Raw genomic sequence first — 23,911 nt, 5'->3', positions numbered from 1 at the left:
TAATGCTGACAATATCATGGTCTGTGTCTGGTGCAATGTAATGAGGTAATTCAAATCTCAACTTTGTTCTCACTATATTTAAATAGGTAATACAGGTTACATGCTGTTATAATGGTAATACAGCGATACAACAGCTTTGAAGAACAGTCACAAGATAGCAACACTTCCTTACAAGATTTTCTAATGCAACAATATCCTATCCCATGACACCTCTTTATATTATTTACTCTATGCCTACGCGCATTTCACCATTTTTTAGTCGTGGAACAATCTCTCGTACCATTTTGATGTCACAGTATCTAGTTATTGTACCCCTACAATTCTACGAATTCCACTGTAAAATTTTGTGCGTATCCATTGTATAGTCAAATAGGAGGGATCACACAATTTTTTAAATAACATAAAAAAAATTACTAACACCTGCACACGTGTATAAAAAACAATAACAAAAGAAAAAACTCAGATGGCATTTTCTGATAATCTTTCATAGTATTTAATTCTTTGGCTAACTCCTTTACTTCCGCAACTTTTTGATTTTCAACTGGTGCAACTTGGCTGTACATATTTCCAGTTGCTGTTGGCTTAGACGATTTTCTTGGCCTCAAAATACGCCCCGTTTTCCTTTGCTTTAACTTCCTGTATATCCATTTCTTTGTCCTCATGTATCATTTGAACATTTGACAGCAGTGTGTCCAAACCTTTGACATCTTTAACATCTCATTAGAGCTGGTACATACAGACGAACCGACAGGCAACAAACACCTGCTTTAACCTTATTGAGCAATTATATTTTATTAAAAGTGAGAAGCAGGGTCTACCATCTCCCCATTAATTATTGCCTTGATACGTTTGACATCGATTACTCCCTTATCTGACAGTCCTTTCTTTATTTCTCCCAGGGTACAATTTAACAAATCCCGACAAACAATATCCTCACGTGTTTGGTTTAGGGTACTAGAGGGGTACTATGTGCAATAACATTCACATTACATTAGTCAAGAGCCTTCATTTTTTGCAACACTCTAAAGGAGTCCGTTTTAAACAATAGAATATATAAAGAAGAATTGCACATGAGATTGCACACAATAAAACAAACAAATACCAAATACATATTTTCTTGTTATGCAGTCACATGACCTCTCTACCAAGAAAAAATGCCCTCACAAATGCATATTACAAGATTGCAGTACTCATTTTGTGTATAACTTCTATGATACTCTCCCCCTATTGTTTGGTTTTACCATTTAAAAATATTTTGAACACTTATTTAATCCCATGCTGCAAGAGTAATTATGACTAACCTGTTCCAAAATCCCAGGTAACACAATTTTCTGATACTTCTCCATCGTAACAGATTCAAGCTGACTAAGCCGTACTAAATTTGTGCCAACAAGAATTCTCAGTTCCTCTCGTTCTTTCTCACGATTTTGCTTCTCCCTCGAATGGCCCTGGTGTTGCATTCTAACCCACAGCTTATTCATTTCGGCAAAATTCATAAGAACGAAATTAATCGAGTCTCGAACATTTCCGTTGCCGTCTTCGTTTTCCATTTCGGGAGAGTCGGGCAGTACGTTACGCGTACATTGCAATAGATAATTACGTAGAAAAAGACCTCGCAGAGGATGCTGTACACCTGTTGGTCAAAATTAGTAAGTATACAGCACAGTTCGGAGTTTACCTCGGCACATTTCCACAAGGTCATTTAAAATGTCACGTTTTAATCCGGAATTGGATTTGATATACACCAATCCAACTGTGATGAGTAAGTAAAGTCGAGGTACAATATTCCCTGCGTACTGAACTAATTCGTAGAGATCTGTTACTTTCCTTCCTTTCTGGAATTCATCAAGTAAATACAACTCCATGTGTCGTAATTCATCAGTTATGGCCATGTCTGCAATGTCAACATTTAAAGAGGTGTAAATTAACATAGTACAACATACATAATTCGTAATAGCTCTTTGGTGATAATAGTGATGTACGTAATTCGCCAAGCATTGCGCTGGCATGTTTCAAAGCGTCCATAAGCTTGCCCTTATCAAGACATCGTTTCACTTGAAATGCATTAACTTTGACTTGACCGAGCGCATCGTCCAAAAGTTTCTCTTGTTCTTCAACAGGTGATAACTGTTGTGAAGTAGCAGGCTAAAACAGTAATTATTAAAGTACAAGAAGAGGTTAAAAAAGGAAGTTTGTATATTTGCTACCCTTAAATTAAGCATATCTGTTGAGTGTATATTCCACATTAAACCCGCGTGAAATGTGCCCATTTTTTACGATTACTTATCTTTGTTGCTGAAAATTTTAAATTATATCAACTTACCATTTTCAAGATGTCAAACGTATGTCAAGGGCGGTCAAATGTCAACAAGTTGTTATTAAAAATGGGTGCATTCAACAGAACGTTTACAAAACGCTTGAGTTTTTAACCATTGTTTATCCATAAATAACGCTTTCACCATGTCATAAGGGTAAAAAAAAAACAGCAATTCAATCAAAACATTTAAAGACACAAATCTGTTGGAGAAACACTCAAAAATCTAATTTGCAAGAATCGGTTTTTGCTGAATGTGCCCAGAAAGGTCACGCGCAAAGGGCATAGAGAGCTTTGGCTTGGAAAGCCTAAAACGGCTCAGCGCCCAGAATGCCCCAAAAACAGTGTATGTAAGATAAAAATAAATATTATCTTACTGTTACTTTAAAAATGTCACAACAAAGAGGAGATAAACACAAAATGATTAAAGGAAGCCTAGTCGCCTGTCCTAGGGGTGGAACTCTGCTAACAAAAAACTTCGGTTTTAAATGTACCCATAGGCGATATGATCGTTGCTATTCACTAATTTACACATATTTCGTAGTTTAAACTTTGAATTAACTTTCCAAAGTCATGTAATTTTCTATGTTGTTTTCACAAAAGATGGTACGGCTGCGTTTTTCATTTTCATTATATTGTTCATTCGAGATTATTGACTCCTAAAGATGAAAATGCGAAGAATTATTCAATATAAAAATTGTTCTATTAAATAGTAGCCTACCACCCGGACCACCAACTTTACAAAATACAAATCAGACCCCCAAAATAACCGCGACGTGCAAGACTTTGGCACTTTGGGAGGGAATAGTAATTTGTTCATTTTGTTGGGGAGGAAGGGGAATCATATCCCCTAAACTGCTTTAAGCCAATTAGTACCCAAAAACATGTAGGTACCTACAATTAAGAATTATTTGTAATCTAATAATATAATTTATGGTTGTGTGCGGGCTAGGCTTAACGGTAATCGTACGGCTTACATCGCAGTGTGCACTGTACCTTAGCTGAAGGGATTATAGGTTTCGTAAAGCAACAAAAAATGTAGATTTTAATACCACAAATTGTTAATAAAAGATTAAAGATGACGATAACACACTCTCTTAAAATAAGGCATCACCCTAGAAATACTTCAGTCTTCAGTAAGCCTGCGTCAACAGGCTTTTTAGAAAGTGAATTTTAATCGTTAGTTCAAAGGAGTTTATCACTTCGCGTCTCTGTTCAGTGAATATTTGCAATTTCCATTAAAGACCATGGAAGCTCGAGCGCCCTTAACAGGAGAACCGGTCTTCCAAGCCATCCAAAATTATTACAACAACAAGGGAAAGTTTATAAACATTTCAGAGGAATTCAAGCAGGATGCCAACAGATTTAATAGCTTCAGGTAATCACTTCATCCTGAAGGACTTCACTGACCTTCATTTGTCATTGTACTTTGTTGTAGTGTAACCATTGACACTCCGAGGGATGGAAATATTCTAGTAGATTATTCAAAAAATCGTATCAATGGGGAATTGATGAGCCTACTTTTCCAATTAGCACGCGCTCGAAAATTAGAATCCGCCCGAGATGCTATGTTCAAAGGTGAAAAAATTAACTTTACAGAGAATCGTGCGGTGCTACACACTGCATTGCGGAATCGTGGAAACGTTCCCATTCATGTCGACGGTCAGGATGTTACATCTGATGTCAACGGTGTATTGGCCCACATGAAGGATTTTACAAATGCGGTCCTTAGCGGAGTTTGGAAAGGGTGTGTATTTTCAGAATAGAAATTTCATTTGTTTTACTGTACCATTGTAGATATTCGGGAAAAACTATAAAGGATGTCGTTAATATAGGCATAGGTGGTTCTGATTTGGGGCCATTAATGGTCACAGAGGCATTGAAGCCTTATAATAAGGGCCTTAGTATGCATTTTGTCTCAAACATTGATGGTACCCACTTGGCTGAGGTTTTAAAAAATGTGGATCCTGAACGGGTCTTGTTTATTATAGCTTCAAAAACATTTACTACTCAAGAAACTATAACGAACGCAACATCCGCAAAGGAGTGGTTTTTGCAGTATGCGAAGGATGTAATTATTAATGAGCTTAGAGTCTACATTGCATTACATCTTCTATTGTAGCCGACCGCAGTTGCTAAACACTTCGTCGCTTTGAGTACTAATACTTCCAAAGTAACAGAGTTCGGAATTGATACGGCTAATATGTTCGGGTTTTGGGATTGGGTGGGAGGACGATACTCTTTGTGGTCGGCTATCGGCTTGAGCATATGTTTGTCGGTTGGATTCGATAGCTTTGAACAATTGTTACTTGGGGCTAATCACATGGATAATCATTTCACCACAGCGCCACTTGAAAAGAATGTAAGTTGAAGGTTGAAAAAATTTACAATTGATAACTCTTTAAAAAACACTGTCACTTCAAACTCAAACCTCTAAGTCCTTTTTAAAGGAATTGAAATCTTTTAGGTCAAACAAAAAAATTGGGTTATAGAGGGAACCAAAATTTCACTGAACTTCCTGCCTTGCATTTTATACATTCATTTTTAATGCCTCTCAAATGTTTGCCATGCAATTGTTTTTTGCAGTGAAACACTATTTTTAACTTCCCACAAAAATCGAATTTTAAGAGTATGCTGGCGCTGAGGGGATTGAGACCTTGACTGCTAATCCATCCATCACGAAACAATTCATACTATCTATATGATAATTTTTCTTCTTTGTTATGTGACTCTCTTTTTAATAAGAGAATTGAGAATTTAACTAGTACGCTGCATACTTTATTTCAATTGCACTATTTAATGATGAACTTAACACACCTTTTCTTTCCTTTTTTGTTTTTATTTAAAATGCCTTTCTTCTTGATTAAATTTTGCTCATTCAACAGTGTTTTCTCCTGGTTCTGAAGGATTTTCATGAACTTCTTCCTTATTTTGACCAAGAAAACAGCTGCCAGTTATTTTATTGGAAATTAACCATAGAAACTAAAAACTGTGTTGTTGGTGCCCAAAATTAAGACTGCGCCAATATCAATAGTAGAGCCCATTTAGTTTTTTTTACCACTAGACAATTTCCGTGAAATTTAAACCTTGAAAAGAAATTGCGGATTTCTGTGGAAACCAATTAAAGCCCTTTTGTGAAATCCATAGCTATCTTCTCCACTTGAGAGCCTATTTTCCATAGTTCTATGTGCATTTTATAGGTTCCTGTCATCTTAGCCTTGCTGGGAATTTGGTACAGTAATTTCTTCGGTGCAGAAACTCACGCACTGCTCCCCTACGATCAATACCTGCATCGTTTTGCCGCATATTTTCAACAGGGCGACATGGAAAGTAATGGGAAATATGTAACTAGGAGTGGCCAAGTGGTATGTTTATCTATAGGTAATTGTGAATAGAAATTAAAGTTAAAGAATTTAGGTGAATTATTCCACCGGTCCGATTGTTTGGGGTGAACCGGGTACTAATGGCCAACACGCATTTTACCAATTAATCCATCAGGGTACACGTGTCATACCGTGCGATTTCTTTGCGCCGGCACAAACTCACAATCCTATCAGCAATGGTAAACATCACAACATTTTATTGGCCAATTTTCTGGCTCAGACGGAAGCGTTGATGACTGGAAAAACAGAAGCACAAGCGCGTCAAGAATTACAGAAACAAGGATTATCAGGTTCCAATTTAGAACATATTTTACCACATAAAATATTCCAGGGTAATAGACCGACAAACAGCATTGTCTTTAAGAAACTGACACCATTTGTGCTGGGAGTTCTCATTGGTAACTTCTTTTATTTTTATTTTTTGCTAATGCTTAAGTTTTATTTCAGCTCTATATGAACATAAAATTTTCACTCAAGGGGTGATTTGGGATATAAACTCGTTTGACCAATGGGGAGTCGAGCTTGGTAAACAACTTGCAAAAGCAATCGAACCTGAACTGCAGGATAATAATCCTGTCTCATCCCACGATGGATCCACTAATGGATTAATCAATTTCATTAAAGCTAGTCGCTAGATATTTATATCGCCGGTGCAATAGAATTGTTTCTGAATGTGTAGTTGTGTTGAGAATTAAAGATTTTATATTAGTTTAAAATCGGAATTATTAATAAAATGTAAGCTTTACTGTCCAAACGTAGACGTTTTATTGTGATTTCTTAGTATTTGTTTCAGCTTTCACTCTCTATCTAAACTCCTGAGCGACAAATATTCCAATTTAATTAAAAAAAAGTTATAGATACATATAAACTTAAATTTCATTTAATTTATCTTCTTTCTCTTGCTTATACTTGTAATGTAAATCCATACAATCAATATTGTCAATATTAACCCACCCTGTGGACTTCATATGATAGACACGAACAATTCCACCAGAATATGCATCACGATGTGTGGCGTGATAAATTGAACGTCTTCCCAAGTCATATGCTTCCTCATCTGTTAAATCCCACTTATAACCGGCATCCAAAACTCCAAACGCAAAAATAGATCCAGAACCAACACTAAACACTTGTCCAGGAGTGCGAGTACCTTCCGAATCCACGTAGTACAACTGAGGACCCTAAAAAGTAAGATTAGCAGAGTATTTCGTAACATAAAAGAGAACCTACTCTCTTATCCCAGCCTGCGATCATCATTCCCATTGAAAGTCCCATACCTTTATAATTGTACACCATATTCGCCATTAATTTTGAAGCAGCGGCGACTGATATACGTTCACGGTTACGCAATTCATACATACGGCACTGCTTAGCTAACACCCTATCCCAATACACACAATCGGCAGCTCCACCGGCGAGAGTACCTGAATGCATCATTATCAAATGCCACCAATCAATTCTACATACCCAACAAAAAATCGTTAATTTCCACGATTTTCTTCATCGTTTGCGATCCAATAAAATCGCCACCGGTAGCTCGAGAATCGACGGCAAGTACAACACCTCCATTATACTGAAAGCCTAAAGTGGTTGTACCGTGATCGAATTTGATTTTGATATCGCGTCCTCGTTCGTCGGTCATGCCGTGCGACAAATTCTCGGAGAACTAAAAGTGGTTATCAATGAAGTGAAACCCACGGGGCTGCTTACCTGCGGAAAGGGTGGAAGGGCCAAGTTTGTATTGGCATTGAAATTTCTCGTATAATTGAATAAATCCTTTTCAAATAAATTATCTTCGCGATTATCAAAGTTTTGCAAACCGCAAATTGATTCTAATGCCATTTTTATTCAAAATGAAATGACAAAGCAAAACAGTTTCTAAAGCGAACAATTTAACCTAACTTTACAAAATGGGATTGTAACTGCTGTGTCTAAATATACGCCATAAATTGATTATGTAGATGGTTGTTCTTCGCACCATCAACGTAATATACCGGGTGAATATTCCAAAACCGAACATAGGAATTAACATGGGACAAAGGTTTTTTGCAGATCGTTGCTCCCCATGTTAACTTGATTTTTTTCATCTAATGATATGCGAATTAGTTCATTTTCAGTTGTATTTCTCATTATTTTATCAAAAATTCGGCAATTTTGTTGGTCTATAATATATTATTATTATATTTCTTTAATAAATCTAATTAGCAAAATCATGTTAAGTCATGGAGATTTTCTGAAGAATTGGAATCACTTTAAAGTCCACGGAAAACAAATATCGCGTACATAGGGTTCTAGAATACGTGTACATGGTTTTGGGAAATGTGTCGAGACTATGCAGTGCTTTCCAAAGTCTTAATGTCGATTTTTCATTTCAGACGAAGTTAAGTATTGAAACTACATTTTATAAAACAATGTTAGTAATATTTAACCTACTGCTTCCTATAGTAACTACAATATTGATATCAAATATAAAAACAAACTACAACTAGGTAGTATTAAAGATTACATTTTCACATAGGTCGGGGTTGTCATCACTCCACAGTTATTATTCTTAGCCGACATCAATACATATCCATCATTACCCCAATAGTTTGACCAACTGTTCTTGATTAACCAATAGTCTTCACCGTTTATTGTTCCATACCCAACGGCCAAGACGGCATGGTCTAATTCGTCCAGTTTATTTTTGCTGAAAAGTTTTAACTTGGTATGTTTTGAGCAATTAGTGTGTCATCTTACCAATCAGGTTCGTAATAAATACCGTTGGAGTAAAAACTAAAGGTACGATGACCTGCATCAATTGCAACACTAATTGGGCCTTGTGACACAATTGCTTGTCTAAGTGCTGTTAAACTTCCAGACGTAACGTTAACAAAGCCAGTTATTTTGGCAGTAAGACTTACATTGTTTATATGACAATATCCATCCTACAACACACTTTCAATTTGTTTATAGTTATTTAAGCTACCTACTTGGCCTAAATAAGGACCATAATCATCTTCTGTAGGTATACCTCCATGCCGTAGCATCCAGTTATAGGCACGCCAATCTTCACCACCATCACAGCCGTTATTACCAAATCTAAATAGGAAATATAGAGTACAGCGACAAGGGGGAAGGTATTGTTATGTTAGTACGTACCCCCATGAACAATCAATCAGTGCTTGTTGGGACAAGCGCACCAATTTGTGTCCATTATGAAGGAAGAATGCGCCTTCTACAGCACCAATTGTCCCAAACGACCAACAGCTTCCACACACAGATTGATCTGCAAATGTGTCGTTACAATCGTGAGATTTGTGCGAAAAGAGCTTACCTTTAACAGGAGTTACGGCACCATATATTCTCCAATCAAATTCTGATGGAAGCTTAGTACGTTCGATAAACTTAAATGGAAAAGGTTCGCCGCCATTGCTACCACCCGAATATTTCCTGCCTCTCAAGGCTTTCAATTCTAGTTCGGTCCTATCAGCCAAATGATTGACCCCTAACGTGAAACCTATACAAACCAGTGTTAGCAACGAAAGCGGCATCAGACCAAGTTCACCTTTATGCTGCCTATTGACCGAATGGATAAATCTCAAATTTTGACGGAAGACATTTTTACGCTGTTCCTCGTCTAAATGATGCTTATAATCCTTGCCGTGTTTATTCCTGAATTTATCAAATTCGAAATCTACATGGCTGGTAGTGGTAGGATGAATAAATTCTTTCATGGGATTAAAAGTGTAAATATGTCGATCACCTGGACCCGGAAATGCACTGCAAGGCAAACCTGGGAAATAAACAGTATAAATTAATTCTTTCTCACCCAAATCAGGTGAAGTAATCAATTTTGGTTACTACTGTTCTGTGAAGCTCTCAGCTAATTTCACAGACATATGAGTACACAATACAGTTTTGAAAGAATAAATGAAGCACAAAATGCCACCTCGGTTTTTAATACAATCGTACAAAGTGATAATACCTTCATCCGCTTGAAACACAGCTGGGTCTATATTTTCGGTATTGTAATCTTCGTATCGTAAGTAGTAATGATCATAATGGCTTCCGAGCAAAGAATTGAAACCTTTCATTTCATATCTAGAAAACATTTTCCTTTAATAAACATGATAACATTGAGCTAACTTTATACTTGATAGGAATGGCATATTTTGCTTCGGGCTTGTCGTTGTCATCTCGAAACTTGAGCCACATCGAATAACGATTTACTTTTTGTCCAATCGTTTGGACTAACTGCCACTTTTCCGTTTGAACCCCTTCCACCATTTCCACTCCTGGTTACATTTACATATAAAATCACAAGGTATTTAATAATAATAATGCTTTATTTGCCCAACAGGAACAGGACAAATGCGAAAATACATAATGAAAGCTATCTTACCGATGCATTTGAATCCATCGAGGTTTGGTAGAACAGATTGTGGCTCAATCTTAATGTCCTTAGTGCCATTAACTTGTAAGCATGTCTTGCTGTTTAATTCTGTTTCGGTGGTAACGGGAGCAATCTTTAGACTTGTTCCGAAAGCGCCACTATTGGTCAATTGAAATGTTTTTACCATTCCTCCATAATAATCAATTCGTGATCGCTGAGATGGATAATCGTACCTAATTTGGAAGTGTTTATTTTTGAAAAAGTGAAAAATGATTTACCAAGCAGAAAATGGCTCTTCCAACTCAGCATATGGTATGTAAAGAACCCCTCTAACTGAGTAGATAGAGTTCCATACTGGAGGCTTAATCAACACACATTGGGATTTCGCTAAAAATTGTAATTTAGTTAATTGTGTGAGAGATAAAAAATCGCTTTACCTTCCAAAAAAGGAACTGTTATAACAAACAAATAGAACAAAGATATCATTCTTCAAAGTTTATTGCAATAAGTTAAACTGAACATTGATCAGCCAGTAAATATTATTTCTTACAAAACCAATAAATTACTGATAACACAATATGAGGAGGGGAGGAAAGAATAACGTTGTCTGTGAGCAATCAATAACAGTGTAACATCAAAAATGCTTTCCATGGAAGATAATTTTTATGTATGAAGCTATGTCGATACAGAATAAATGATCTGTGATTAAAGGTTATCATTAACAAAAATGTATGCAATTTCTACATGTTTAATACAATACAAATTAAGCTACAGATTGTCTCATATAACTACTTTCCTCTTCAGAGAATCCTTGGACACTAGGAATTCTCGCCGAATTCTGAAATAAAAAATTGCCTTTACTGAAAACAAATTGTTAACACAAATCATAAAAAAAAACTTGCTGCTTTGGGAAATGTTAATTTATAATCACGATTATTTTATGCTGCATGTCAGCACGAAATTCTACTACGTTTTTTAAAGTAATAATATAAAATATAATGCAGGGTGTATCTCTTCGAGCCATACAACTCTTCACTACGCGATTCCGCATTAATTTCTGAGTAAAAAAGTCGAATAAAAATGCTCCTCTAGATGACTCCTTCAGAAAGTATAAGCCATCCTAGTTTACATAACAAACTGCAAATATATAACTATGATTCAGTACACCAAAAAGTAAAAATCTGCAATTATATCGGAGTTTGAAGAGTGTTACACTTATGGATAAACAAGATTATTAATCTTCAGGTTACACTTCTATGTAGATTTTTAAAATGTGGCATCAATGCCATTGACTTTTTCACGTAAAAAGTCTATCTAGAATTCGGGCGAGTCCGGCGCGTCCGCTCTGTTTGAACGCTTACCTTAAGTGGACTCTGTATGCAGAGTGAATATTTTTAACATGACGGTATCCATTATTCTCTACGTTATAAACGCGATATTAGAACAATAGGTTTTTTGTACAGTGAGACAACGATCGCGCGGAGTAACTCTATGCCTCGAAGATAAGATTTTTCGATAAAGTGCTCTTGTATTATGATATAGTTGAATATTCTCCACATTTTAAAAATATTTTTAATTATACAGGGTGTGTTCACAAAGTAGGGCGCTAAAAAGTAATTTTTTTAAATGGAACCCCCTGTATTTGAATGCATTTTTTAATTCTACGTGTAATTGCACGACTTTTTTTATTATATGTTTTATATATGAAGAACTTGTAGTTTAAAAGATAGTTTGATTTGGCATTTGCAAGGGTCTGTTTATTGTCAAAATTACTATGTACTTAAATTTTAATTCCAAGTTCTATATCGTTTATTCTGGTTAAAGTAAAAGTCAAATAAATACATGTACCATGAAACAATTAAAAATAATTTTACAGGGTATTTTGTTTGTAGACCCAAAGTCACTTTTTTGAAATGGAACACCCTGTTTTGATTTTGTCATTTAGAAGTAGACATAGGGAAAAACAATACATGTAAATCCCAGTCTACTTCTTAATTAATATCACTGTATATAAATAGCAGGTATTAAAAGAACATTGTTTTCTTGATGACAATGAAGAAGTTTCAATAAATGATACCGTGTAAATTATTTTATCATTTCTTCGCAGATTGGCATTAAATTGAAATCTGAAACTGCTCTTTTCACTACTGGAGTGTAGGCTAAAAACTAGCAAATCTATGTTTATATTTCAAAAATTAAGCGAAATTACCAACTGAATCAAAATCATACCAAAGTTTTTGCTCGTTCTTCAATGATACTATATGCAACATGATTCAGCACAATGCATCTAGGCAAGGCAACTCCTTGAAACCTGTAAATGGGACCGCCCGGTATGTCTGTATCCAATTTAAATACACTGGCAATCGTTATTCTTCCTAAATGGTTACTGCTTGTAACCATAGGTCCTTTGGATATATCTACATGATCACCAACTCTAAACAGTGTAACTTTCCCTTTATTAGACGCAGCAATGTTAGGTATTTGTTTCGTTTTATGCTCATTATTGTGAAAAATGGAAAGTGCGCACTCAACAGACACATCCAAGCAACGAATTTGATAATTTTGCTGACAGAACTTAACCATTTCCGCAGATAAAACACGCAGTTCACTTTCCGTCGGCGTCCAATTCTCTAACTCGATCTGTGCATCATAAATGAAACTACCAGAGCGTACTAAAAACAATCATCTTAGACCGGTGCACTCTCTCAGTACAAATTTACCATTGGGACTGGGGAAGCTGTGTAAATGTACCTTAAGTGAGTCTTTAAATGCATTATTAATAACGGCACCCAATATGAAGCTACATGTCCTCCAAAAGGCTCTATTAACCAAAGCGGGTTGCGGTATGTTGTAATGTAATAACTCTAAATTGCACGAATCTTGCAATGGCTTGTGCATATGCCACGGTTCTCCATTTACCAAAGCCAAAGCCGACCTATTTGTCACCATTTCACCTAAATCTATAAACCAGATGATATTTAGTTAACACGAGCTACAATGCAAAACGAACGTTTGGCACAATCGTACGGAGTTGATATTTCCTTGTTCATAACTAAAGTTGTGTCTTCGGGAACTCCCAAGTAATTAACGGTAATCTTTTCAATGCGCCCGATTTCGGCCTTCTGTCTTTTACTTTCCATATAAAATAACTCACTCTGTCGCTTCGCTTCATCTGAACTGATAACAGAAGTTTGCACATTCCCTAAAATTCGATGAGAGTATAATTAGGTTCAGGGTAAACTATACTAACTGTGAATAATTTTTTGGTATTGCGAGGTTATTAAAAATGAACCAGTTTTATGCAGAGACTGAAGTTTCATGTTTATTTATATTTTGCATATAATATAATAGAGCTTATATTTTAAGGTTATGTTAAATTCTCTGGAATCAGTTGTGCGGTGTCTATTGGTACGTTTCTTGACATATACAAGGTCGCGAGATCCAGAATGGAATAAAGATTTTAGTTTTACCATTGATTATACACACCAATGAATTTACCAAATTGCATTTCCGTTCATTTATTATAGCCGTATGCATCGACAATGGTTGCCATGGATTACAAGCAACGCTTAAACTAAGCTCCGCTTAAATTTGACGATGCATATGCATATGCATACAGCCATTGAATTTGATAGTTATAAATTCAATGATACAGCCATAAGAGACAACATTCAGAAAAGAGGAGCTGTGAATGATCGAACAAAGCACCGAAAATACCCAATGTAAGAGCAAGAGCCAAGAAAACCCTATAATAGAGTCATGCAAAACCCTCAAAGATGAAAGAAGCATAAACGAGGATCAAGAAGTTCAAAGGGTAGGTTTAACCAAAACGGAGAGAAACTCCCATCCCTGTTACATCAAGGTGTATAGTGTGTAGCCTACTATTTAACTTTGATAATAATCTGACAACGCTGTATCAAATTATCAATCACATCCACAACCACATCCAGATTTCAAATATTAATGACGGTTACAAAATGTCACTTTAGTTTATTATAAAATTTCTTTAAAATCCGAAAAAATGTTTATAAACGACGTAACTAAAAAAGAAGAAATAAAGAACATCGCAGTAAAACATTTACGTGAAATTGGTGTTAAATACAGACCTAAAAAACTTCGTAACGTGCAGGTTAATATAATACTCTCTGCAAAAGTGTTTTTACATAATTTTATTCGTAGGAGGAAAGAATCGGTCGCCAGTGCTTTAAAACGGCATTATGCCTATTGCCCATGCAAACGGTAACGCTAGCAAGTGGTCAGCAATTAGTAGTTCCTAAACTAGTCGACGATCTGTGTTCGTACATACTAACAAAGGTGACGACGGAAGGTCTCTTTCGTAAAGGCGGGTCTAAAGCTAGACAGAACGAGATGAAGGTATAACTTTAATTTTTAACGTGGAGTGATGTGTTTATTTTAGTTGCTCTTGGATTCCGGATCTTACTTGGGACAGACTCATCATGAAATTGACGTCGCAAATGTACTGAAAACGTTCTTTAGAGAGCTGCCGGAGCCATTATTTCCATACGCCTTTCATGAACTTTTTCTTCATTGTGTTTTGTCTAGTCAACAACTTCAAGCATTAATGCTATCTTGTCTTTTACTTCCGACCGAACATCTAAATACTTTGGCGTATTTTATGCAGGTGATTGTGTTTATTACGATTGCTGTAATTTAATCTCGACCTTTAGTTTTTACGCGAAGTGAGTCAACATTCTTCATTGAATAAAATGGATTCTCATAATTTAGCGATAGTAATGGGGCCTACGTTATTTCCAATTGAAGAAAAGTCGGCTTTCAATTCTGCACAAAGATTAACGAAATTTTGTGATATATGTAAAGTATGTATTCGTCTCTAAATATTGTTATGCCATTAATCGTTGTTCTAGTTGCTTATAGAAAACGCATCTGATATTGGTTTTATTTCCGATCGTATAATCGATCAAATAGCTCCTACTTCTCTTTCTGCAGATTTAGTTTCGTGTGATGAAGTAAATAAAAAGAAAAAGAAGCGCAGAAGTGGCTCTTTGACACGTAAGTTCCGCCCTTGGGTTTTACGCACACAAATTGTTTTATGTATAAATCGTAGGTATGTTTAATGGATTAAGAAAGATTGTTAGCAGCAAGTCGATCGACACCTCTTCCAAATCTCCAGATCTTTTACAAACGCCTAATATAAAAGTGTCTGATCGTAAACGAAGATTAGACATTCAAGCTTTTTCAAATAAGAAAAAGTGAGTAGTTATGGGGAAATAGTACGTGTTCCTTGATTATGATAATTTTCAGACACACGTTGATTCAAAGCCTTCCTCAGCACACCGCCTTAAGCACACCGATTAGTATCCATCCAAAGTAAGTTGAAAAGCAACTCATTAAAAGTGCATGATTTGAAAAGTAATTGTAGCTTGACTTTTTTTTAATAAGCGACTTTCTCATTTATAGTCCAAAAAAGAATCCATCTCCAAAATCGACAAATACAAATAATAGGTAAGTACAAATCGATTGTACAGGGTGACCAAATCAGAATGGCATATTGCTGTATCGGAAAGTAACAAAATAGAGCTTTCGTTTCGCAAGAACACTAGCAGAAATCTTAAGAGAAAAAACTGCGCTATTTTTTTTTATTGCTTTACCATTGCCTAATTAGTAGAATTAATTGGCTGCGAAAATGGTGTTTGGGTTATTTAAAATGTCGCAATATTCTAAAAATCGCTAAGAAAGTTAATTCCGAGCAGACTACTGTATTTTACTGTGGAACTGAACTTCGCCCCATTTCACCATTTTAAATTGTATTGTAAGGCAGTATTATTATTATTATTATTATTATTAATTTGGCTCAAAGCCAGGACCAATATCTTGTTTATAGCAAAGCTGATCGTATAGCTATAGATGGTAGATTAAGACTATACGCTATAGCATGGATTTGTGTTTTCATGATGGAATTGGCATCGCTTTCGTAGAGCTCTATACCCTATTCATTTTAAAAAGGTAGCGGTAGTAAGCATAGGGAACCTTCACTGTGATTGATAGCATATTTTGAAGACCACAGAGAAAATACATAGGAGCATTTTACTTCCAAATTTTCTGATTATTACAATGCGTCATTCTTGTTTGTTTTCTGTGTGTTTCTCTTCTCAGCGGGAGAAAACTAAAAATTATTTTAGCATTTTTTTTTGGGATATAGCAGCTTGTCATTCCTATTTGGTCACCTGGTACAAATCAAATTTGAACAATTCAATTGTAGAAATACTGACAAAAAATCGCAATTGAGCTTAACCAAGCGAAATAAGCCCGACAGAGGCAACATTTCATCTACATTGCAACGTCGCTGGTCCGCTGTAAGCAATGCGACGCCGGGATTTAAGCGTAACAAGATGCGAAACTCCTGCATGGTATCGACCGTGCAAACGCATAAAGATTCTGAGGTTGATTATGTGAAAATATCCCGTACAGAATATGAGGACATTCAAAATCGTGTATCTGCCATTGAGCAACGGATCTCGTTAGAGTTAGAAAGTGCAGTGGAAACTGTTCAAACTGTTTACGAAAACACACTGTATAAAGTCGAACATCTCAGCCCAACGGATGATCATTTGGCACGGAGATTGAGTAAAGAACTGAAAATTAGACGGTCAATAGATCAAAGATCTCCTAGTGCCCGGAAGATTGGTAGCTTAAGACGGCGTTCGCGTGAGCTGGAAAGACAAAGCAATAGTCGACTTCGCCGAAACCAATCCTTGCAAATACAAAATCAGTCTGTGATTACATTGAGACGTGGACAGCCTAATACGCTGGGAACTGGTCTTCCTAGTCCACTCATTAAAGGTTTGTATGACGCTTGTGTAATCAAATAACCAATTTAGATTACAGGTCACAGTAAAGTTAACTCGGAACCTCAATTGGTCATTGCTCACATGGACACAATCAATAAACCTTCTACAATAAGCAACTCGCCAAACAACTGGAATAGTTGTACGGAATACTCGGAAGATTCACACACTCCAAACAACTCTGGTAATTCGTTCGATTATAGATCGTCTATCGTCAAACTGCGCAATCGTAACGCCGGCATGGTTTTGGCCAAAGCGCGCCTTTTTGATCAATTACTTGATACGGATAGCCGATCGACAAGGATTGGTGCGACCAGAAATGTTTCACATAGGATTAGAAGTTTAAGGACTTGCGAAAAACAGTCACCAAGAAAGAAAACTGTAAAAGCTATGTCGTTTTCCTCGGCCAACGAAGAAAAAGAAAATAAAGTGCAATTTTCTAGCTCCTTCGATCAAATGGTTCTTTATAATTCACACGATAAAACCAACGCGCTCAAGGATTCCAATCGATTTCTTTCTCCAAATTGCAAAACAACCCCACAAATTAAGAATTCGCTAAGTGTTAATTCACCTAGATATAAGTACCACAGTCGTGCGCCAAATTGCACTAGGCAAACGCCTGTTAAAGCTTTATCGTCCCAAAGATGCGGGTAGTTGTGATTTTATTATATTTACTCATTTTTACATTTTTACTACTGCCATTATTATATAAAAGCTTTGATTAAAAGTGTTTCTTATTGAAGCTGTTACTTTATTGCAAAAAAAAACAATGATTGGCGGATTATAAAACAAATACCTTTACTCTAAATACCATCAGGACTAGATCAGCGGTTGCGGTATATGATTGTCTTGTGCTTTGCGCGTTGGCGATGTACCTTAAGCCCTCGGCGTAGGTAATTCCACTTCCCAGTTCAGTATATAATCTATTAAACTGCGCCTGAAGATTGTCTGACAGAAGACAATAAAGACCTATTTCAGCCAAGTAAAATCCAATCAACTTGAAAATGTTATATTAACACTAATTGCAGATTTTAAAGAATTCAAACAAAAAGTAGGTACATTGCAATCTTTTATTTATGCATTGATTTAGATTTTATTTCGAACACAATCCTAATCTACACCTCGATTCAAGTTTCTCTTTAAGTAATGTTATAACATGGTAGGTAACTTATCTGGCAATTATTTGAAATGTATAAAGAACACATTCTACATACAATTCGCAATACGTAGGTATTGTTCTAACAACATAAAGAATCAATTACAGCATTCTTACAATCTTAAACAAACAACAGGCTGTAAGCTACAAATCGATCGCAAAACAGTCTTAAGGGATTAACTATAATAAGTAATGCTAAACATGTAAGATTAATGTAAATTAAACTGGTTCTCGCAAATGCATAAGTTATGAACAAATTTATTCAACTCGTATAAGTTCAACGTCAAAAATGAGTGTCGAATTGGGTGGGATGATTCCTGGATGGCCACGAGATCCGTATGCGTAATCCGGCGAGCAGGTTAACGTTGCTCTCTGTCCCACGCTTAACTGTAAATATAAAGAGATTAGAAAAAGAAATATTTTATAGAATTTATATAAGATCGGGATGATCAGAAGAAGTAAACAGTTACTCCCCTATCGTGTTTACGTCACTGAAAATCCGAGCGCAAGGATGGTTATCATCATTAAGAAACTGTAAAGAAAAAAATAATCAAGACTCACTTGCGCAACACCCTCATCCCAGCCTTTAATGACTTCACCTTTTCCGATACGAAACTTAAAGGGCACCCCTCTATCACGCGAGGAATCGAATTTTGTTCCATTTTCTAAAGTACCTGTGTAATGTACAACGACGGTTTGTCCGGTTTTCGGAAAAGTTTGACCTGCATATTACAATTCATGAAAAATGTGTAAATCAGTCAAAACACTTGCCATCTCCAGGGCTAAGGCTATTTACATGTACACCCATGTCGTAGAAGACTGTTTGATTCCGCTGAAGATTGTACTTACAAGGAAATGATAGTTTCCCAAGAACTATCTATAATAGACTATAAAAATTTTCTAATTAAAAATTGATTAAAATGGCGAGGTGCCGCAACGAAACTATTACGGAAAGGTGCAGATTCCTGCTACGCAGGGTTCATAGTCGAGGCATATCAGTGTCACCAACTTAATACAAAAACATACATACAGGGTAGTTGACATACAACACGCGCTCATTGTACCTGCTCTGTTATTAATTTTTTTTAATAAATGGAAAAATAATTTGCTTTTGCGTTGTTTAAAAAAAGAATCATTAAATACATTTATAATTATCGTGATTTATTGAGAAAAAAAGTATGTTGTTTAAATATTTACCATCGGAATTTATTTAATAAATTCGTCAGTTTTCAATAATTTCAGACACCAGACGTTGTTTACGAGTAAAAATACTTCGGAATTGCATCGCGCATGACAGTACTGATTTCAGGAGTACCCAAAGCGAGGAGTTCATCAATCAATGCTTCCTCCACTCGTAAAAAGTGGCGGAAATCATTTGGTTCAATTACTCTCAGTTCATTGGGTAATTTATCGGGGATGCACTTCTCCGGATCGATAAACCACTGTTTGACCCATTTTCTACCTTTCTGCGGGCCCTTTTTCTTTTCTTTTTTTACCCTTCCGGCCACTGCCATTATCATGCAATTCCGGCGGGGATTGTTTGCACAATGTGGTTGTACGTCTGTGCTCGCGATTGCGCGAAATATATTGCACAACAACCTTCAATATCGCCTCAAGACGGTACCTACCTTACATTTTTTGCATAAACCAAAATATTGCACAATAATATTGAACGTATAGGGGCCGCTTTAGGGTAAATACTGCAGAGAAAAGAAATTGTGTGCGATATTTAGTACATGCCGCCGTCATCATCGCGTGCTATCATTGCACATCGCATCGCACCAATCGTATTCATCATCACCAATTAATCACGTCGGACTTGAATGGGTCAAGATATTTTTAAAGATGTGGATGTGGAACCTGGAAATGTTGCCTTTATGAGAGGGTGCGATGGTCCATTGCCTATTCTGATTATAAAAGTAAAGCTTCCCAATTAAGGTATACTTAATGAAAACGTACCTATGCGTTGTTTGATGGAGGAATGAGAGTACAGACGGACCAACAGATAGATCGACATCATCGAGATTTTGTTTAATTCGGATTCCTGATGCATCAAAACGTGTATTTCCGTAAAAAAGTGAGGTAACATTTTTACCCCAATCCAATACCTCCCTTACTAACGTGCGGGTGGTAAAAAATGGAGAGCTTTCAGAAACATTCCAGGTAAACGCCATTATAGTGTTATAGTAGGCCTTATGATGGAGGAACCAAAGTGTGAGAGCAATTACTGTTCAAAAGAATAGTACCTAATGTTGAAATAAATAAAACTTGCTTAACATTGTTTTAAGGTTTAAAAGGGAAAGTGTGATGTAATGGCCCGTATAAATAAAAGTAAGCAAACGCTTATACTTGCAAAATTCAAAGTAAATACTCGTAAGCGCTCCTTCGCACTGGGCGACTTAGCAGCGCTGCTAAGCAGAAGGACAGGACGCAGTGCAGCGCTGCTAAACAAACCAGCATAAAGGGACACTTACGAGTATTTACTTTGAATTTTACAAGTATAAGCATTTGCTTACTTTTATTCACGCGGGCCAATGTCCCAGATAAAAGTTCGAAGTGAAGAAGATTATTCATATTTGACCCTATCACACAAAGATATGACATATTCTCTCAGTACTCAGTAAGCAGTAAACACGTGAAGCAGTAAGATGCAGATGTCCTTAGCTTTTCTTGTACTGTGTGTCCTCCATGTCGAACAGTCGACGGGAGATGTAAGTATATCGTTTGTTGTTGCGTTTTATTGAACTTTTTACTTAGATCTCACCATACATAATAGAAAAATGGGACAGTCTAATGGCCCCGCACAAAAAGGAGTGTTCTATCCAATCCGGTATTGCTCCCGAAGATATTAGCAACATACTTCGAGGACCGTCGGTTCCAGATACGAAGCAATTCAGGGATTACATTACGCGTGCGTTTATCGTAAGTTGGGGATGATACGCAACGATGGGCACTTTGAAGAGGTCGTAATATTGAAAAAGGCCGATTATCTTACATATAATGTTGGAAAAATGCGTGACAAGCGCAAATCCTGAGAAGGGATTGGAGTCAAAATCTTTCAAACTTTGCCAATGCGTGGTAGACGGTTTGGCAAATCCAAAGTTTCATAAAAACTGATGAGGCCTTTAACACGATCACGCAATAATGAGATAAAAACTAATGTATGTAAGTATATTACTTCCTTCTATGTATTCTGTATCGCAGTATACCACAACCAAAAATGTTAGTCTGGGGAGGGGGGGGGTACTACGATATGATAGTCAAACTGGTTTCGGAGAGAGGGAGCAACCTGACAGCCCCCCCTCCCTTCTTATCGCCCCATTGCCTGTGTACTCTAAGTAATATCGTATACTTGTATATGTTATAATATTATAAACCTAGTTTAGTACCTACTACTTATAAATAATGAAGAAGAAGAGGAATGATTGAAGGAATATCTGAATAATGCATACCTATACGTACACCAATATGTTAACTTGACAATTGTTGAAAATAAAACAAATAGTTTTTTTTTATTTTTATTTGTTACTCATCTATATTTTGTTATTATTCTCATTTAAACTCTCTGAAGTAGTACACCCATTTGGTCTATGTACCGCGGTCTATCTTTATCCGCACTCCCTTAAAATGTCTGTGTCTTTGGAAATATCCGAGATCTTCGTGAGAGGAGTATTTTGAAGTATTCCCCTTTTGCCTTTAAAATTTAGCAAAAACAAAAGTTGTCGGAGAGCTACCAGCAAAAGACGACTCACTAGCCATCAAGATCGGATTGCGTCTCAGTCCGTTTTCGTTACTCTAACGCCGTATACGATATGATAGCTTTCACCGTTATTTAAATATACTTTGTTAAATAATAAGTGAGCCTTTTTAGCGTTAGACCTCATTCGTGTACATCAGATTCATCAGCATTTGATATTTTATCTAAACGTGCTAAAAATCCTGTTTAAAGGTTACTCCCAGGTTCTTCATTCGCCAGAGACGGCCGATTCGTAGAGGCCCATGTACTATGCGATCAAAAATGAGTTTCTGGCGAGTCCTACATGGGAAATCGCACTTAAGGCGACTCGACCGCCACTCATTTTTGATCGCCCGTTGTTTTCGATTAGTGTTTTGAAAAAAAAATCGTGAAAGTCCTGTGGCCGTGATACAAAATTTTGCCATTTCGTTGGGTACCTACTCAACGCATTTTATCCGTATCCGGATACCTACAATGTTTCTATTCTAGATTTTGAAATATTTAGCAATTTATTAGATCATGTTTCAATAGATAATAATATGTTTTGCTCGGAATGTCAATAATGTCATCTCTCGACCTTATGACCTTATTTGTGTAGGAATTGACGACAAAAAAAGAGACGACATATGAGATAATTGACCAAAAATGAAAAACAGTGTAGGTTGTAGGAAAAGCCCAATGGAACAAATTCATTGTTTCGGTTACTGTACCTACATATATTTATAGAAATTCCTGTAACACGTAATATTTAAATTATAAATTGACATTCTTCAACGTTAAAATGTGATCCCTAACTTCAACCCCCTTCGAGTAGCATTTAGAGCTCCCAATTTTTTTAATGAGTATAAGTACCTATAGGCTTGTGATATATCGTTTGAAAGGTCTCTTCATCATCTATCCAAGTAGGTAGGTATAACATTGTTTTTAAATTTATTGCAAAATTCACATAAAAAATAAAATTATTATGATTAAGTACCGATATGCTCCACATATTACCTACACTGGATATGTAGGTAATACCAAAGAGTAAATTATGGTTACTCTTTGGTAATACTTCTTGTTCATAATGTGAAAAATAGATATCAAAGAAGTACACGTTCAAAATGGTCATCGCGAACGTCTTTTCATGTCTTAATAAAAATGTTTTCTGCCTTTATTGAACAATGAACATATATCGGATGTGATCCCCGAATCGCCAAGAGTTATAAGTTTTTTTTTGCAATAAATTTGAAAAGAATATATATCATTTTTGTATAGAAAATGAAGAGATCTTTCAAACGATATATCGCAAGGCCATACTTCCCATTTAAAACATTGAAGGTTACAATTGTCACTCGAGGGGTGTTGAAGGTGGATACATTTTAACGTTGAAGAATGTTAATCTATAAGTTAAATTTGACGCGTTTCAAGATTTTCTATAAATATATGTACAGTACCTAACAGAAATAATGAATTTATTCCATTTGGCTTTTCCACACTACATCATCCCTTCCCTTACTGTTGATTTACCTTTACCAAAGAGTAACTCTTTGCCTTTACACACACTATCACAGTAGTTCATCAAATAAATACAAAGATCCTGCTTTTCGATTGAAATATGGCCATTCAGATTTTGTAATTTCATACTCGTAGAACATGTATTCTGAGTAGGTAAATGCACCGACATGAAAAGAAAGCCCTAGTTGCTATGTTGATAAATGATAATCTACGTACAGAGGTAAATCCCTGGTTAATAATGGATTCATTAAAAACTTGAATGTAATTATACAAAATTGTCTGTATACTCTGTATCTTTTTTGTTATTTGCAGAATTTTTTTTTGGCTGTGGACTCAGCCGAGGCAGTTATACCCGATACCTAATAATCTCGTAGGTTGACATATGAACATTTTTTTAGATTTTTTTAAAAGCAATCTAGATAAATCTCTGAATGGTAGAAACACGCAAAAGAAGCATGTCGATATGCATAATTACGTAAGTAAAACCAGACAAACAATTACAGAAGGTAGGTAATCAAGACCAAGGATTAGGTAGGTACTAATTGTCTTGTAATTATTCCTTTAAGTCTAATACTTTGTATACAGAACGTACATATATATAAAGAGTGAATAGTGTAAGCAAA

At 36.1% G+C, this 23,911-nt stretch overlaps 7 protein-coding genes across 8 annotated transcripts; 2 read left to right on the top strand and 5 right to left on the bottom strand.

Annotated features, from left to right (window-relative positions):
• Nucleotides 1-1,229: 1,229 nt before the first annotated feature.
• On the bottom strand, nt 1,230-2,481 carry LOC116159390 (vacuolar protein sorting-associated protein 35-like). Of its 2 annotated transcripts, none has more exons than XM_031472361.1 (4): nt 2,324-2,481; nt 1,944-2,145; nt 1,679-1,894; nt 1,230-1,633 (listed from the first exon to the last, which is right to left on the bottom strand). In XM_031472361.1, exons 1-4 carry the CDS (start codon nt 2,324-2,326, stop codon nt 1,245-1,247), a joined length of 810 nt encoding a protein of 269 aa, XP_031328221.1. In that variant the 5' UTR covers nt 2,327-2,481; the 3' UTR covers nt 1,230-1,244. The 2 variants fall into 2 exon arrangements, with proteins under 2 accessions (XP_031328221.1, XP_031328219.1); XM_031472359.1 differs by having other exon boundaries at nt 2,208-2,335.
• Nucleotides 2,482-3,208: 727 nt separating this feature from the next.
• LOC116159389 (glucose-6-phosphate isomerase-like) lies at nt 3,209-6,455 on the top strand. Its single transcript, XM_031472358.1, has 8 exons — nt 3,209-3,450; nt 3,506-3,692; nt 3,753-4,061; nt 4,112-4,385; nt 4,437-4,676; nt 5,515-5,679; nt 5,732-6,095; nt 6,145-6,455. Exons 1-8 carry the CDS (start codon nt 3,393-3,395, stop codon nt 6,330-6,332), a joined length of 1,785 nt encoding a protein of 594 aa, XP_031328218.1. The 5' UTR covers nt 3,209-3,392; the 3' UTR covers nt 6,333-6,455.
• LOC116159392 (proteasome subunit beta type-5-like) lies at nt 6,439-7,539 on the bottom strand. The gene is made up of 4 exons (XM_031472362.1): nt 7,408-7,539; nt 7,165-7,363; nt 6,928-7,121; nt 6,439-6,878 (listed from the first exon to the last, which is right to left on the bottom strand). The coding sequence occupies exons 1-4, from the start codon at nt 7,537-7,539 to the stop codon at nt 6,567-6,569; spliced, it is 837 nt and encodes a 278-aa protein (XP_031328222.1). The 3' UTR covers nt 6,439-6,566.
• Nucleotides 7,540-8,096: 557 nt separating this feature from the next.
• On the bottom strand, nt 8,097-10,691 carry LOC116178648 (digestive cysteine proteinase 1-like). Its single transcript, XM_031498217.1, has 11 exons — nt 10,510-10,691; nt 10,351-10,459; nt 10,082-10,305; nt 9,833-9,974; nt 9,665-9,780; nt 9,245-9,472; nt 9,014-9,196; nt 8,839-8,965; nt 8,670-8,778; nt 8,437-8,624; nt 8,097-8,386 (listed from the first exon to the last, which is right to left on the bottom strand). Exons 1-11 carry the CDS (start codon nt 10,556-10,558, stop codon nt 8,200-8,202), a joined length of 1,662 nt encoding a protein of 553 aa, XP_031354077.1. The 5' UTR covers nt 10,559-10,691; the 3' UTR covers nt 8,097-8,199.
• A 113-nt stretch (nt 10,692-10,804) lies between these two features.
• Nucleotides 10,805-13,460, bottom strand: LOC116178658 (39S ribosomal protein L39, mitochondrial-like). The gene is made up of 5 exons (XM_031498229.1): nt 13,323-13,460; nt 13,083-13,274; nt 12,793-13,032; nt 12,302-12,744; nt 10,805-10,910 (listed from the first exon to the last, which is right to left on the bottom strand). The coding sequence occupies exons 1-5, from the start codon at nt 13,390-13,392 to the stop codon at nt 10,836-10,838; spliced, it is 1,020 nt and encodes a 339-aa protein (XP_031354089.1). The 5' UTR covers nt 13,393-13,460; the 3' UTR covers nt 10,805-10,835.
• Nucleotides 13,461-14,017: 557 nt separating this feature from the next.
• LOC116160627 (rho GTPase-activating protein gacN-like) lies at nt 14,018-17,641 on the top strand. The gene is made up of 10 exons (XM_031473873.1): nt 14,018-14,201; nt 14,252-14,446; nt 14,490-14,714; nt 14,761-14,910; nt 14,959-15,103; nt 15,159-15,303; nt 15,356-15,421; nt 15,512-15,556; nt 16,314-16,894; nt 16,940-17,641. The coding sequence occupies exons 1-10, from the start codon at nt 14,094-14,096 to the stop codon at nt 17,551-17,553; spliced, it is 2,274 nt and encodes a 757-aa protein (XP_031329733.1). The 5' UTR covers nt 14,018-14,093; the 3' UTR covers nt 17,554-17,641.
• Nucleotides 17,642-18,037: 396 nt separating this feature from the next.
• Nucleotides 18,038-19,026, bottom strand: LOC116177760 (12 kDa FK506-binding protein). The gene is made up of 3 exons (XM_031496846.1): nt 18,827-19,026; nt 18,617-18,777; nt 18,038-18,442 (listed from the first exon to the last, which is right to left on the bottom strand). Exons 1-3 carry the CDS (start codon nt 18,861-18,863, stop codon nt 18,314-18,316), a joined length of 327 nt encoding a protein of 108 aa, XP_031352706.1. The 5' UTR covers nt 18,864-19,026; the 3' UTR covers nt 18,038-18,313.
• Nucleotides 19,027-23,911: the final 4,885 nt, after the last annotated feature.

This window comes from Photinus pyralis, unplaced genomic scaffold (assembly GCF_008802855.1).
Source record: "Photinus pyralis isolate 1611_PpyrPB1 unplaced genomic scaffold, Ppyr1.3 Ppyr1.4_LG1, whole genome shotgun sequence".
NCBI lineage: Eukaryota > Metazoa > Arthropoda > Insecta > Coleoptera > Lampyridae > Photinus > Photinus pyralis.
Note: the sequence above shows the minus strand (reverse complement) of the source record. Positions and strands in the feature narration are given on the sequence as shown.

Excerpts from the sequence above, each read along its gene's own strand:
- LOC116159390 (XM_031472359.1), bottom strand. The coding sequence starts at position 2,270 with ATGGGCACATTTCACGCGGGTTTAATGTGGAATATACACTCAACAGAT. Across the intron at positions 2,146-2,207 it reads CAGATATGCTTAATTTAAGG|CCTGCTACTTCACAACAGTT; the intron begins GTAGCAAATATA and ends TTACTGTTTTAG. Across the intron at positions 1,895-1,943 it reads AAAGAGCTATTACGAATTAT|ACATGGCCATAACTGATGAA; the intron begins GTATGTTGTACT and ends TTGACATTGCAG.
- LOC116159389 (XM_031472358.1), top strand. The coding sequence starts at position 3,393 with ATGACGATAACACACTCTCTTAAAATAAGGCATCACCCTAGAAATACT. Across the intron at positions 4,386-4,436 it reads TTTTGCAGTATGCGAAGGAT|CCGACCGCAGTTGCTAAACA; the intron begins GTAATTATTAAT and ends CTTCTATTGTAG. Across the intron at positions 5,680-5,731 it reads TAACTAGGAGTGGCCAAGTG|GTGAATTATTCCACCGGTCC; the intron begins GTATGTTTATCT and ends TAAAGAATTTAG.
- LOC116159392 (XM_031472362.1), bottom strand. The coding sequence starts at position 7,539 with ATGGCATTAGAATCAATTTGCGGTTTGCAAAACTTTGATAATCGCGAA. Across the intron at positions 7,364-7,407 it reads CCCTTCCACCCTTTCCGCAG|TTCTCCGAGAATTTGTCGCA; the intron begins GTAAGCAGCCCC and ends AACCACTTTTAG. Across the intron at positions 7,122-7,164 it reads AATTAACGATTTTTTGTTGG|GTACTCTCGCCGGTGGAGCT; the intron begins GTATGTAGAATT and ends TGATGCATTCAG.
- LOC116178648 (XM_031498217.1), bottom strand. The coding sequence starts at position 10,558 with ATGATATCTTTGTTCTATTTGTTTGTTATAACAGTTCCTTTTTTGGAA. Across the intron at positions 10,306-10,350 it reads GAAGAGCCATTTTCTGCTTG|GTACGATTATCCATCTCAGC; the intron begins GTAAATCATTTT and ends CTTCCAAATTAG. Across the intron at positions 9,197-9,244 it reads GGTCAATAGGCAGCATAAAG|GTTTCACGTTAGGGGTCAAT; the intron begins GTGAACTTGGTC and ends TGGTTTGTATAG.
- LOC116178658 (XM_031498229.1), bottom strand. The coding sequence starts at position 13,392 with ATGAAACTTCAGTCTCTGCATAAAACTGGTTCATTTTTAATAACCTCG. Across the intron at positions 13,275-13,322 it reads ATACCAAAAAATTATTCACA|GGAATGTGCAAACTTCTGTT; the intron begins GTTAGTATAGTT and ends ATCGAATTTTAG. Across the intron at positions 10,911-12,301 it reads AAGAACGAGCAAAAACTTTG|AATTCGGCGAGAATTCCTAG; the intron begins GTATGATTTTGA and ends TTTTTATTTCAG.
- LOC116160627 (XM_031473873.1), top strand. The coding sequence starts at position 14,094 with ATGTTTATAAACGACGTAACTAAAAAAGAAGAAATAAAGAACATCGCA. Across the intron at positions 15,304-15,355 it reads GCTTTTTCAAATAAGAAAAA|ACACACGTTGATTCAAAGCC; the intron begins GTGAGTAGTTAT and ends GATAATTTTCAG. Across the intron at positions 15,557-16,313 it reads TCGACAAATACAAATAATAG|AAATACTGACAAAAAATCGC; the intron begins GTAAGTACAAAT and ends ATTCAATTGTAG.
- LOC116177760 (XM_031496846.1), bottom strand. The coding sequence starts at position 18,863 with ATGGGTGTACATGTAAATAGCCTTAGCCCTGGAGATG. Across the intron at positions 18,778-18,826 it reads TAGCCTTAGCCCTGGAGATG|GTCAAACTTTTCCGAAAACC; the intron begins GCAAGTGTTTTG and ends TGTAATATGCAG. Across the intron at positions 18,443-18,616 it reads GGGATGAGGGTGTTGCGCAA|TTAAGCGTGGGACAGAGAGC; the intron begins GTGAGTCTTGAT and ends TTATATTTACAG.